Source organism: Hylobates moloch, unplaced genomic scaffold, assembly GCF_009828535.3.
Source record: "Hylobates moloch isolate HMO894 unplaced genomic scaffold, HMol_V3 SCAFFOLD_8, whole genome shotgun sequence".
Lineage (NCBI taxonomy): Eukaryota > Metazoa > Chordata > Mammalia > Primates > Hylobatidae > Hylobates > Hylobates moloch.
The window spans coordinates 81,964,157-81,977,579 of NW_026652283.1; the positions used below are offsets into that span (position 1 = coordinate 81,964,157).

The 13,423-nt window shown below is 47.4% G+C and overlaps 1 protein-coding gene across 4 annotated transcripts in view; it reads left to right on the forward strand.

Moving 5' to 3' along the window:
- Positions 1-7,256: 7,256 nt before the first annotated feature.
- Positions 7,257-13,423, forward strand: part of ELP6 (elongator acetyltransferase complex subunit 6) — a 20,325-nt gene continuing 14,158 nt past the window's right edge. For 2 of the 4 annotated variants that reach the window (XM_032161739.2, XM_032161740.2), the window contains exons 1-3: positions 7,257-7,432; positions 9,731-9,809; positions 10,705-10,775. In XM_032161739.2, coding sequence (XP_032017630.1) covers positions 7,379-7,432; positions 9,731-9,809; positions 10,705-10,775 — 204 coding nt within the window. In that variant the 5' untranslated portion in view covers positions 7,257-7,378. Of the gene's footprint in view, positions 7,433-7,681; positions 7,780-8,288; positions 8,983-9,730; positions 9,810-10,704; positions 10,776-13,423 lie in introns of those variants that run through there. The other 2 variants (XM_058442893.1, XM_058442892.1) reach the window with 2 other exon arrangements.

A 13,423-nucleotide genomic window follows, 5' to 3' on the forward strand; every position in this document is an offset into this window, starting at 1 on the left:
AGTATTGCTCCATCCATCGCCCAGGGATGGGCAGGAGACGAATGTTCTTCTTTTTCTCTAGATTTAAGAGAATGGTGATGACCTTTAACCATAAGCAGCCTTTAGGCACTTGTTTAACAAAGCACATCTGCACCGCCCAAAGTCCTTTTAACCTTAAGTCACCACAGCACATGTCTCTTGCAAGGACAAGGTTGGGGGTAGGGTCACAGATTAACAGCATCTCAAATACAGAACTAAATGGAGTCTCTTATGTCTACTTCCTTCTATATAGACACAGTAACAGGCTGATCTCTCCTTCTTTTCCCCACAGCCTATAACCCAACAATTCCACTCCAGATACTAGAGAAACTCTTGCATATGTTCACCAAGAGACATGGTTTAGTTTGTTCATGAGGGCATCATTTTTTGTTTTGTTTTGTTTTTAGGCAGAGTCTTGCTCTGTTGCCCAGGCTGGAGCAAAATGGTACAATCTTGGCTCACTGCAACCCCCTGTCTCCTGGGCTCAAGCCATCCTCCCACCTCAGCCACCTGAGTAGCTGAGACTACAGGCATGCACCACCATGCCTGGCTGATTTTTTTTTTTTTTTGAGACGGAGTCTCGTTCTTTCGCCCAGGTGGGAGTGTAGTGGCGCTATCTCGGCTCACTGCAAGCTCAGCCTCCTGGGTTCACGCCATTCTCCTGCCTCAGCCTCCCGAGTAGCTGGCACTACAGGCGCCAGCCACCGTGCCCGGCTAATTTTTTGTATTTTTAGTAGAGACAGGGTTTCACCATGTTAGCCAGGATGGTCTCAATCTCCTGACCTCGTGATCCGCCTGCCTTGGCCTCCCGAAGTGCTGGGATTACAGGCATGAGCCACCGCAGCCAGCCTGCCTGGCTGATTTTTGTATTTTTAGTAGAGACAAGGTTTCACCATGTTGCCCAGGCTGGTCTTGAACTCCTGGCCTCAAGTGATCCGCCCGCCTTGGCCTCCCAACCTGCTGGGATTACAGGCGTGAGCCACTGCGCCTGGCCAATGAGGGCATCTTTCTAATGGGAAAATAAGTAGAACTAATCCAATACTATCAAAACAAGAATGAATAAATATAGGAAGAATCAATATTTTATATTAAAAATATATTGATTATCCTCAACTATATCTAAGATTCAATATATATGGATTAGACTAGAACCAAAAAGTAATAAGAAGAAAGAAATGGAAGAAAAAAAGGGAAAAAAAAGATACAACATAATACCAATCAACTTACCAGCAAAGTTAAATGCAACATGCTATTCTAAAATTGATCTGTATTCCTTCGCCAAACACAAAAATCAATTGCAGATAGATTAAAGACTTAAATGTGAAAAGAAATACTTTATAACTTTTCAAGAGAATATCTTTATGATATTTGGGGTAAGAAAGACCTTTTTTTAAAAACTCAATAAGCTCAAACAGTAAAGGAATATGTTTTTAACTTTGGATCTCAAAAGATAATCAAAGCAAAATAAAACAACAACAAAAAGATAATCCACAGACTTCCATTCCCAGCAAAGGACATAATCCATGAGAGATGGGAAAATAATGTGATGAACCTAGGATCATCTACGTTCACACTGCCTTGAAAGAATTTCCAGACAGTGAGGAGAAACTAAGGTGGAGCCTAGAATACTTCTTCTTTTGAGACGGAGTCTCGCTCTGTTGCCCAGGCTGGAGTGCAGTGGCACAATCACAGCTCACTGTAGCCTCAACCACCCAGGCTCATGTAATCCTCCCACTTCAGCATCCCAAGTAGCTGGGATTACAGGTGTGCACCACCATGCCCACATGCTGTATTTTTTTGTTTTTTTTTTTTGTTTGTTTTTTGTTTGTTTGTTTTGAGGCAGAGTCTCGCTCTGTCGCCCAGGCTGGAATGCAGTGGTGCGATCTCGGCTCACTGCAAGCTCCGCCTCCGGGGTTCACGCCATTCTCCTGCCTCAGCCTCCCAAGTAGCTGGGACTACAGGCGCCCACCACTACACCCAGCTAATTTTTTTGTATTTTTAGTAGAGATAGGGTTTCACCATGTTAGCCAGGATGGTCTTGATCTCCTGACCTTGTGATACACCCGCCTCGGCCTCCCAAAGTGCTGGGATTACAGGTGTGAGCTACCACGCCTGGCCCTGGAATACTCCTTGAGTTGAAAAGACAGAGCTAAGGCCAGAGGCAGTGGCTCACACCTGTAATCTCAGCACTTTGGGAGGCCGAGGCGGGCGGATCACGAGGTCAGGAAATCGAAACCATCCTGGCTAACGCAGTGAAACGCCGTCTCTACTAAAAATGCAAAAAATCAGCTGGGCGTAGTGGCGGGCGCCTGTAGTCCCAGCTACTCGGGAGGCTTAGGCAGGACAATGGTGTGAATCCGGGAGGCGGAGCTTGCAGTGAGCCGAGATTGCGCCACTGCACTCCAGCCTGGGTGACAGGGCGAGACTCTGTCTCAAAAACAAACAAACAAACAAAAAGACAGAGCTAAGAGTCTGGGGAGACCAAGGCAGCTGGAGTTCATAGGACAGAGCACCAGAGATGACAGTGTTGCACAGAGAGAGAACCTGGAGACTTGCAGAGGGTCACCAAGCATTCAGCATACAAGGAAACTACCAAGGCCAGAAAAAGGAGTATCAAAAAGAGGGAACATTTTCAACCTGATAAGGGCATCCATGAAAAACCCACAGCTAACATATTTTAATGGTGAAAGACTGAAAGCTTTCCCCTAAGATCAGAAATAAAAGATGTCTTCTCTCACCATTTCTAGCCAGTGCACTCAAGCAAGAAAAGGAAATCAAAGGCATCTAGATTAGAAAGGAATAAGAAAACTGTCTATTCATGGACGACATAATCATCTATACAGAAAATCCAAGGGAAATCTTCAAAAAGCTACTAGAATGAATAAACAAGTTTAGCAAAGTTGCAGGATAAGATCAACATACAGAAATCAATTGTATTTTGGCTGGGCGCCATGCCTCATGCCTGTAATCTCAGCACTTTGGGAGGCCAAGCCAGGTGGATCACCAGGTCAAGAGATCGAGACCATCCTGGCCAACACGGTGAAACCCCATCTCTATTAAAAATACAAAAATTAGCTGGGCATGGTGGCACACGCCTGTAGTCCCAGCTACTCGGGAGGCTGAGGCAGGAGAATCACTTGAACCCAGGAGGTGGAGGTTGCAGTGAGCCAAGATTGCACCACTGCACTCTAGCCTGGTGACAGAGTGAGACTCTGTCTAAAAAAAAAAAGGACAAAATATTTGAACAGACACACTTCACCAAAGGCATATGGATGGCAAATAAGCACATGAAAAAATGAAAAATGCTCAACATCATTCATTACTACAGAAATGCAAACTAAAAGTGCAATGTGGTCAGGTACGGTGGCTCATGCCTATAATCCCCACACTTTGGGAGGCCAAGGTTAGCGGATCACTTGAGGTCAGGCGTTTGAGACCAGCCTGGCCAACATGGTGAAATCCTCTCTCTACTAAAAATACAAAAATTGGCCAGGCACAATGGCTCATGCCTGTAATCCCAGCACTTTGGGAGGCCGAGGCGGGCGGATTGCCTGAGCTCAGGAGTTCGAGACCAGCCTGGGAAACCCAGTGAAACCCCATCTCTACTAAAATACAAAAAATTAGCCGGGCATAGCAGCATGTGCCTGTAGTCCCAGCTACTTGGGAGGCTGAGGCACGAGAATCGGTTGAACCCAGGAGGTGGCGGAGTTTGCAGTGAGCTGAGATCGTGCCACTGCACTCCAGCCTGGACCACAGAGTTAGACTCTGTCTCCAAAAAACAAAAACAAAAACAAAAAACAAAAAACAAAAAAATAAAAATACAGAAATTAGTTGGATGTGTGGTGGACGTCTGTAATCCCAGCTACTCAGGAGGCTGGGGTAGGAGAACTGCTGGAACCTGGGAGGTGGAGGTTGCAGTGAGCCAAGATCACAGACTATACTCCAGCCTGGGCGATAGGGCAAGACTCTGTCTTAAAAAAAAAAAAAAAGAAAGAAAAAGAAAAGAAAAGAAAAAGCAGTATAATATCAAGATAGCTAAAATTAAAAAGATTGACCATACCACCTATTGCCAAGGAACTGGAACCCTTATACATTGCTGGTGGGAATGTAAAATGGTACAACCACTTTGGAAAATAATCACCCAGGCTGGAGTGCAATGGCGAGATCTCGGCTCACCGCAACCCCTGCCTCCCGGGTTCAAACGATTCTCCTGCCTCAGCCTCCCGAGTAGCTGGGATTACAGACATGCGCCACCAAGCCCAGCTACTTTTTATATTTTTAGTAGAGACAGGGTTTCACCATGTTGGCCAGGCTGGTCTCAAACTCCTGACCTCAAGTGATCTGCCCACCTCAGTCTCCCAAAGTGCCGGGATTACAGGCGTGAGCCACCGTGCCCGGCCCAATGCCTGGCAGTCTTTTAGGCACTGAGGAAGTAACAGCAAAGAAGACAGGCAAAAATCCCTGTCCTCTTGCCTTCTGGTACTAAAGTTCAAATCAGGAAAGTAAGAAACGTAAAATTAGCTCAGACTGTGAAAACCTGTCCTGCTATTTATCATCACAGATAATAGATGTGCAGGCTGGAGTGCAATGGCGCCATCTCAGCTCACTGTGACCTCCATCTCCCAGGTTCAAGGGATCCTCCCCCCTCAGTCTCCCAGGTAGCTGGGATTAAACATGCTGCAGCTGTAGTCTCATAAATAACCCCTTTCTTTGAGAGACTACCACTTTTTTCCTTTCTCTTTTCTTTCTTTTTTTTGTTTTTTAAGACAGAGCCTTGCTCTGTCGCACAGTCTGGAGTGCAGTGGTGTGATCTCGGTTCATTGCAGCCTCCACCTCCTGGCTTCAAGTAATTATCTTGCCTCAGCCTCCCATGTAACATGAGCCCGGTGGTGACTACTGCTTTCTTAGCAAGAAACTTTGTTCTCTAAAATTAAAACTTTGCTGATTGACATCATGTCTATTCCCTCCAGGCAATGACCACCAGGAATATACTTATTACTGAAAACACTAAGTTTATTACTCATTGCTATGAGGCAGAATGTACACCATGGGGGAACCATGGGGTGTCTCATTAAGAAAGTATTAGAAAATAATTATAGGATTTGGGCTTGTTAAGTGATTTAGGGGAGGGTTTAAGGAAGTACAGCTTTGCTCGTGGATGGATGCTGTCAGAAGATTGTGGTAATTCTATGATTAGATACCCTGATATAACTTATTTACAGGGAGGCATCTTTGCAAAGCCAGTATGTGATAAACAACTGGTATCAGGCCAAAAAAAAAGAACTTGTATCAGGCTAAAGAGATTGGTAAAGAAGCGGTACTCTTATTTGCTGGGAAATGAAATGTTTGGTTGTGGCCTAGACAATGTACATGTTTTGTGTTCAACATGATTATAGAGTGTTCTGGTTTTGTCTTGATCCATCACAATCAGTCTGATGTTGGTGTTTTGTGAAATTGTTTATGCTCAACAGGAACACCAAGACCTAGCTGTGAGTGTCAGGACAATTTTTTTTTCTTTCTCACATTTCAATAAGCATGAAACATCTCATTCTTGGCTGAAGGATCTACGTCCCTCTGACCCAGAGAAGCAGCCTCGATTTCCATCCCAGGTGCAGACTTCAGCTAATGATTACATTCCACATCGATCTTAACCTTGTAGTTTCCACAGAAGCGACCCTGGGTCCCCTTTGTAGTCCACGCCAGATTAGGACTCCTCCACACATAGCTGTGCTGTGCTTTGAGCATATCAAACACCACTTCACTTAAATTTCACCTGAATTCGACTCTTTTCCAAATCATATAACAATTCTTTTAGTGACTATCAATAAACTTGACTTTGGTGGAATTACAGGTTTGTCCACTGATCTGAGGCTGATTGGGCTAGAACAAAACGATATACGGTATAATAGATATAAATGTTACGGAAAAAATAAAAGCAAGGAAAAAGAAGTGTTGGGAAACGGACAGTTTGTGATTTAAGTAAGGTGCTCAGGGAAGGCCTCACGAATAAAGTGACATCTGAGCAAAGACCTGAAGGAAGTGGTGAATTTTAAAATCAGCTGAATATCTGGGAAAAGGGGCATTCCAGGAAGAGGGAAGAGTTAGTGTAAAGGCCCTGAGGACAGGCATACAGGGCGTGTTGCAACCACACTTTTTTTTTTTTTTTTTGACGAAGTCCCGCACTGCTGCCCAGGCTAGAGTGCAATGGTGCGATATCGGCTCACTGCAACCTCTGCCTCCCGGGTTCAAGCGGTTCTATTGGCTCAGCCTCCCGAGTGGCTAGGATTACAGGCGCCCCCCACCACACCCGGCTAATTTTTTTGTATTTTTAATAGAGAACGGGGTTTCACTATGTTGGCCAGGCTGGTCTCGAACTCCTGATCTCGTGATCCCTCCGTCTAGGCCTCTCAAAGTGCTGGGATTACAGGCGTGAGCCACGCGCATGGCCGCAACCACACTTTCTTAGTGAGACCCACCCTGACAACCTCTTTAATTCTGAAACCTACCCCTCTCCCCATTGGTACTCCCTAATCCCGCTTTGCTTTTCTCCACACAACTTTTCAAGATACTATTCCGTGTCGGCCGGGTGCGGTGGCTCATGCCTGTAATCCCAGCACTTTGGGAGGCCGAGGCAGGCGGATCACGAGGTCGGGAGATCGAGGCCATCCTGGCTAACATGGTGAAACCCCGTCTCTACTAAAAATACAAAAGATTAGCCGGGCGTGGTGGCGGGCGCCTGTAGTCCCAGCTACACTCGGGAGGCTGAGGCAGGAGAATGGCGTGAACCCGGGAGGCAGAGCCTGCAGTGAGCGGAGATCGCGCCACTGCACTCCAGCCTGGGCGACAGGGCAAGACTCCGTCTCAATTTAAAAAAAAAAATAATAATAATAATAATAATTCCCTGTCCTTTGTTTTTGTTCACCGATGTAGCCCAAGCTCCCAGGAGTGTGGGGCATACAGAAGGCGCTTGAGAGCTACGTGTGGAGGAAAGGAGCCCGAGGCTGGGCAGAGAGCGAGGCCAAGGGAAGGAGAATACTTGGTCGCCTGGAGCCTTGGGGGCCACTGGGAGGGCTCGGGCGCCACGCCGATCTGCGCGGAATGAGCCGCCAGGGGCCGCTGGCAGTCGCACAGAGAAGCCCATTGTTTCCCACCACCTGGGACTCGACGCACGTCTACGCGCGTGCGCAGCGGCCCCACCGAGGCACCCGCCTCATTGGCTGTAGCTGGCTCGCAAAACTGGCATTGCGCATGCGCGCTTCCTTGCGCGAGCCGGGCTGTCAGGTGTGTTTTGCTCTCCAGTCTCCGTCGTCTCTGCAGCACTCCGGGTTCTCCTCCAGAGCGCTAGTCCCAGGAGCTCGGAATGTTCGTGGAACTTAATAACCTGCTTAACACCACCCCCGACAGGGCGGAGAAGGTAAGAGGTCCCGCTGCCCGGAAGGGGGCGGGACCTGGCAGGGCAGCGGAATACTGCATCCGGGAGGCGGTGCGCACGACCCCGGTGAATGGCGCAACGACACGGCACGGGGCACCTGGGAGTTGTAGTCCGCAGAGGAGCGACCCGGGGATTGGACTGGAGACTTGGGTCCGCCGAAAGTGAGCTTCTGGGCCATCTCGCATATTCTCAAAGGCCGTGCGTGTCCTTAAAAGTCCCTGGGAAGCGGCCGGGCGAGGTGGTTCACCCCTGTAATCCCAGCAGTTTGGGAGGCCGAGGCGGGTGGATCACCTCAGGATCAAGAGTTCGTGACCAGTCTGGCCAACATGGTGAAACCCCGTCTCTACAAAAAATATAAAAATTAGCCGGGCGTGGTGGCGCATTTCTGTAATCTCAGCTACTCAGGAGGCTGAGACAGGAGAATTGCTTGAACGCGGGAGGCGGAGGTTGCAGTGACCCGAGATCTCGCCAGCACACTCCAGCCTGGGCGACAGAGCGGGACTCCGCCTCAAAAAAAAGTCCGTGGGAAGCATGGCAGACAGTGGGGTTGGGTTATATTCGCGGACGTGAACTGTGGCGCACTGTGCGTGTTCACGGGGGTGGGGTCCCAGGCGCTCAGAGGAGACTGCGGGATAGGCCTGAGAGGAGAGGGGAGTTCGTATCGCCGCCATCTTCATTGGAGAGCTTCCTAACCGCCACCTCGCCCCGGAGCAATCGGCACATTGTATTGAACGCTGCTGTTCTTACTCTTCCTCCTTGTGGTCTCTAATAGAACTGTTAGAAGCAGGACGTAGCCAACATTGGCTTGGACCAAGTCCGTCTTTGGCACCCCAGGCTGGCCTGTTCTCTCCACCCTCCTGCTCACACTCCGGGGCACCTTGAAACCTTTCACATTTTAACATAGGAGTAACCTCTTTCAGGAGCGTATCTTCTGGCTTATTGTTATTATTATTTTTTTTGATGGAGTCTCGCTCAGTCGCCCGGGCTCGAGTGCACTGGCGCGATCTCGGCTCCCTGCAACCTCACCTCCCGGGTTCAAGTGATTCCCCTTATTCAGCCTCCCAAGTAGCTGGGATTACAGGAGTGCGCTACCACACCTGGCTAATTACTTGGCTAATTTTTTTTGTATTTTTTGTTAAGAGACGGGGTTTCACCATGTTGGCCAGGCTGGTCTCGAACTCCTGACCTCAGGTGATCTGCCCACCTCTGCCTCCCAAAGTGCTGGGATTACAGGCGTGAGCCACCACGCCCAGGCTGGTTTATTCATAATCTTTGTCTTCCTAATGAAATGGTAAACTCCTCCAGGCAACCAGGATACTATGTGTCTAAAGCCTTTTTATGACCCCATAGTGCCAAATTGTAGCTTTCAGTAGATCCTTGTGGATTTTAGTTGCCAGGCAGTTCTTGTCCAAATGACTCTGATTACCTTGCCAGTTACCACTGGCACTTCCAAAGTCAGCCTAGGGCCAGATGAAAGAATGGAGTAATCAAGTGGGCACCAGGAAATGACAGCACCAGGGGTAACCCTGAAGGTCTGACAGTGTGATCTTTCATATTTTGTAAGTGAAAAAACCTGAAGCCCAGAGAAGTTAGGCATTTGTGGAAGGTCACACGGCAAGGAGGTGGCATGCATGATACCACTTGATCCTGACCTTCCCTGTCACTGACAGAAATAGAGGTGAATGGAGCAGGACAGTCAGGCTCTGCAGAGACCACCCTTAGAGGTCTTTCTAGAGCTCTCCATGATCAGGCCTCTGAAGCAGAGCCATTGGGTGAACTTTGTTATCAGACATCTCTATCAACAACTGCTTCTTCCTCCCTTATCCCTCACCCTACAGAATAGAATTGGCAACAGAATATAAAGTAGTTGGCGGGGAGGCCTTTTGAAGGCCTCTTCCAGTCCTAGCAATCTGATTTTCACTGGAGTCTGATGGTAAAAGCATCCTTTGTTCGGGATCCAATTTTTCCTAAGACTGGTTCCTGAGTAACTAACGTGAGAAGTGAGGAAGAGAAATAATTTTATTCTCTGTTTGCTGTGAGGAGGTGGAGGCTGAGATATGCTTGCCTATCATGAGTAACAATAAGTGATAACTTTAATCATGGATTTTCCATAATTTTGACTTATTTCCATCTTTTCAGGGTACCTTAGCATATATATCATTAAAAAGATACACTCTTCAGGTGTAGAAATTTAGGTGTGGACACAATTGACTAGATTTCTACACTAAGCTGACCTCTTTCCAGGGAATCTAACCTTTTTGTGTTCCTTGTAACTTTTAGGGGAAACTGACTCTACTCTGTGATGCCAAGACAGATGGGAGTTTCCTTGTACACCACTTTCTCTCCTTCTACCTCAAAGGTATGGGACTCACTGATGCTGTAGAAAAGAAACCCAAGATGGGTGCAGAAATAATAAAAACCAAAACTATTTAAGGAAGCAATAACAGCATTTACAAGCCAAACCTTGGTGTTGGGATACCTAGGGGGCTATTTTATTAGGATAAGAGATTACTAGGCCATCTCATTCCCTCCCCAGCCCTGCCAAAGAGTGGCATGTGCTCACTGTTTCTGTGTCCTACGTTCCCCTTCTCCACCCACTGTGTGGACATTGCCTCACTGAGGTCCTATGTGGCCTCCTGATTTTGTTGCTCCTTGGTCTTTGTGTATCTCAAGGTCTCTGGGCACTCGACCCCGTTGACGCTTTGTCCTGGCAGTAGATGCTTCCTAAAGAACATGGCTGCTGCATGGCTGGGCGTAATGGCTCATATCTATAATCCCAGCGTTCGGGAGGCCCAGGCGGGAGGATGATCTGCGGCCAGGGATTTGAGACCAGCCTGGGCAATATAGGGAGACCTTGTTTCTACATAAAATGCAAAAGTTAGCCTATAGTTCCAGCTACTCGGGAGGCTGAGGTGGGCAGATCACTTGAGGCCAGAGAGGTTGAGGCTGCAGTGAGCCATGATTGTGCCACTCTAGCCTAGACAACAGAGCGAGACCATCTCAAATAATAATAATAATAATAATAATAAGTACCTAGTACTACATCTAACAGAAATATATCTTAGAACCAGCAAAATAAGATATAACTGTTAAATAAGAAAAAAAGTACATCTTAGAATCAAATTGCATATGTCAAGTTGCAAAGCCTCTGGGTCTCTAGATTTGCCTCAGTGCTTTTGTTTTTAGAGATATGAAATCAATGAGTCTGGTTGTAACCAGAGGATTTATTTAAAATCAATTGTTTTGTTTTCTAGCTAATTGTAAAGTCTGCTTTGTGGCACTCATCCAGTCCTTCAGCCACTACAATATCGTGGGACAGAAGCTGGTAAATATTTTGGAGCTCCATGGTGAGGTCCCTGAGTGAGTGTGTATGTCACACATGGTCTAAAGCTTGGCTTTCCTGTTTGCATTGTACAGAACTTAGCAAAAGAGGGACTAAAGAAATATTGGGCCGGGCGCAGTGGCTCACACCTGTAATCCCAGCACTTTGGGAGGCCAAGATGGGCGGATCACGAGGTCAAGAGATGGAGACCATTCTGGCCAATATGGTGAAACCCCAACTCTACTAAAAATACAAAAATTAGCTGGGCGTGGTGGCGCGCACCCGTAGTCCCAGCTACTCAGGAGGTTGAGGCAGGAAAATCACTGAACCCTGGAGCCAGAGGTTGCAGTGAGCCGAGATCGCACCCCAGCCTGGCGACAGAGCAAGAGTCTGTCTCAAAAAAAAAAAAAAAAAAAAAAGAAAAGAAATCTTGGGATCCTGAACCCCTTACTTGAAGGGCTAAGGTAGCATCTCAGCATGTCTCATTAATTGAGACTTTGCAGAACCAGACCTGCTGTTTATAGATGTTAATTAATCAAACCCTTCTCTACTCATCCTGGACCAGTTAAGGTTTTCTCCTTCTCTGTATGAGTTTTGATTTTCGTCCTCCTTGGTTGGAGATCACACTTTGGTCTGCTGCTAAATTGGATGCCTCCCACTGTCTTTCCCTAAGTCTAGGGCTTCCCACCCCAATGTGGGGAGAGGGACTTTTGTTTCCTGCCCCTCACCACATCAGACACAGGCAGGCAAGAATAAGATGGCCAAGAGGCTGATGAACTTCCTGACCTAGCCTGGGCCATTACCTGTGACTAGGTGGACTTCATTGCCTGAGAATGGAAGCTAAAGGGCTGTTTTTTGGTTTGTTTTTGGACAGGCCAGGCTTAGAGAGGGAGAGAACTGGGCTACTCTTCAGCAGTGATCTTTAAAATGCCAGTCTTGGGCCGGGCGTGGTGGCTCATGCCTGTAATCCCAGCACTTTGGGAGGCCGAGGTGGGCAGATCACCTGAGGTCAGGAGTTCGAGACCAGCCTGGCAAACATAGCAAAACCCCATCTCTACTAAAAATACAAAAATTAGCCAGGCGGTTGGCATCCTCCTATAGAGTGAGACAGCGTTTCAATAGAAAAAGGAAAAAAAAGACTGGGCGCAGTGGCTCACACCTGTAATCCCAGCACTTTGAGAGGCTGAGGTGGGCGGATCACGAGGTCAGGAGATCGAGACCATCCTGGCTAACACGGTGAAGCCCTGTCTCTACTAAAAATACAAAAAATTAGCCGGACGTGGTGGCAGGTGCCTGTAGTCCCAGCTACTCGGGAGGCTGAGGCAGGAGAATTGCGTGAACCCGGGAGGCGGGGCTTGCAGTGAGCTGAGATCGCACCACTGCACTCCAGCCTGGGTGACAGAGCGAGACTCCGCTTCAAAAAAAAGAAAAAAAAAAGGAAAACAAAATAATCTCCCAAAGATGCAACTCCCCCACCTTGCCCCCGCAAGATATAAGCAAATCAAGTCCAGAAATGCATAAGAAGAACTATACACCACACTTGGGTTTATTACAGTTTTGCAAAGCCAGTTCAACATTTGAAAATCAGCTATTGTAATCCACCATGTCAATAGGCTAAAGAAACAAATTCAGGCCGGGCGCGGTGGCTCACGCTTGTAATCCCAGCACTTTGGGAGGCCAAGGCGGGTGGATCCACGAGGTCAGGAGATTGAGACCACAGTGAAACCCCGTCTTTACTAAAAATACAAAAAAATTAGCCGGGCGTGGTGGCGAGCGCCTGTAGTCCCAGCTACTCGGAGAGGCTGAGGCAAGAGAATGGCATGAACCCGGGAGGCGGAGCTTGCAGTGAGCAGAGATTGCGCCACTGCACTCCAGCCTGGGCGACAGAGCGAGACTCCATCTCAAAAGAAAAAAGAAACAAATTCATATGATCATGTCACTTAATGCAGAAAAAGCATTTGACAAAACCTAAGACCTAGTCATTATAAAAATTCTTGGCTGCCAGGGGTGGTGGCTCATGCCTTTAATCCTAACACTTTGGATCATCTCATTCATGGGGTGTGCATTCTACTCATTTATTTCTCAGAGGATCCAGGCATGGTGGCTCACGCCTGTAATCCCAGCTACTTGGGAGGCTGAGGCATGAGAAGCACTTGAACCTGGGAGGCAGAAATTGAGACTCCATCTCAATACATACATACATAAAAATAAAAAAATAATAAAATCCAGTCTTACTATTGGACCAAGTCACTGCCTCTTCTCTGTTGGGCAGAAGCAAATGAGGAGGTGAATGGTAGATTCTTTCTTTCCCATCCTTTGCAGAGAAGGGAGAACTTCCTGTGTTAGACATCAGGGCAGGAGCCCAGGGAGAACACTCAGGATGTAAAGAAAACATGTTGCATTCCAGGGCTCTGTAGCATGGCTTTATGGCCACTGGATCTGTTTCAGGATGAGACAGCTGTGTGTTTGCATATCTAAACTGGCTACTTTTTATTTTACCTTTGAACGATGATCAGCACAGCAGGAATGGCATGCACAGTACTTGGCATGTGAAGTACTGGAGCGTGAGCTTCTATACTTGTGGCATCTTTTTTTTTTTTTTTTTTTTTGAGATGGAGTTTCACGCTTGTTGCCCAGGCTGGAGTGCAATG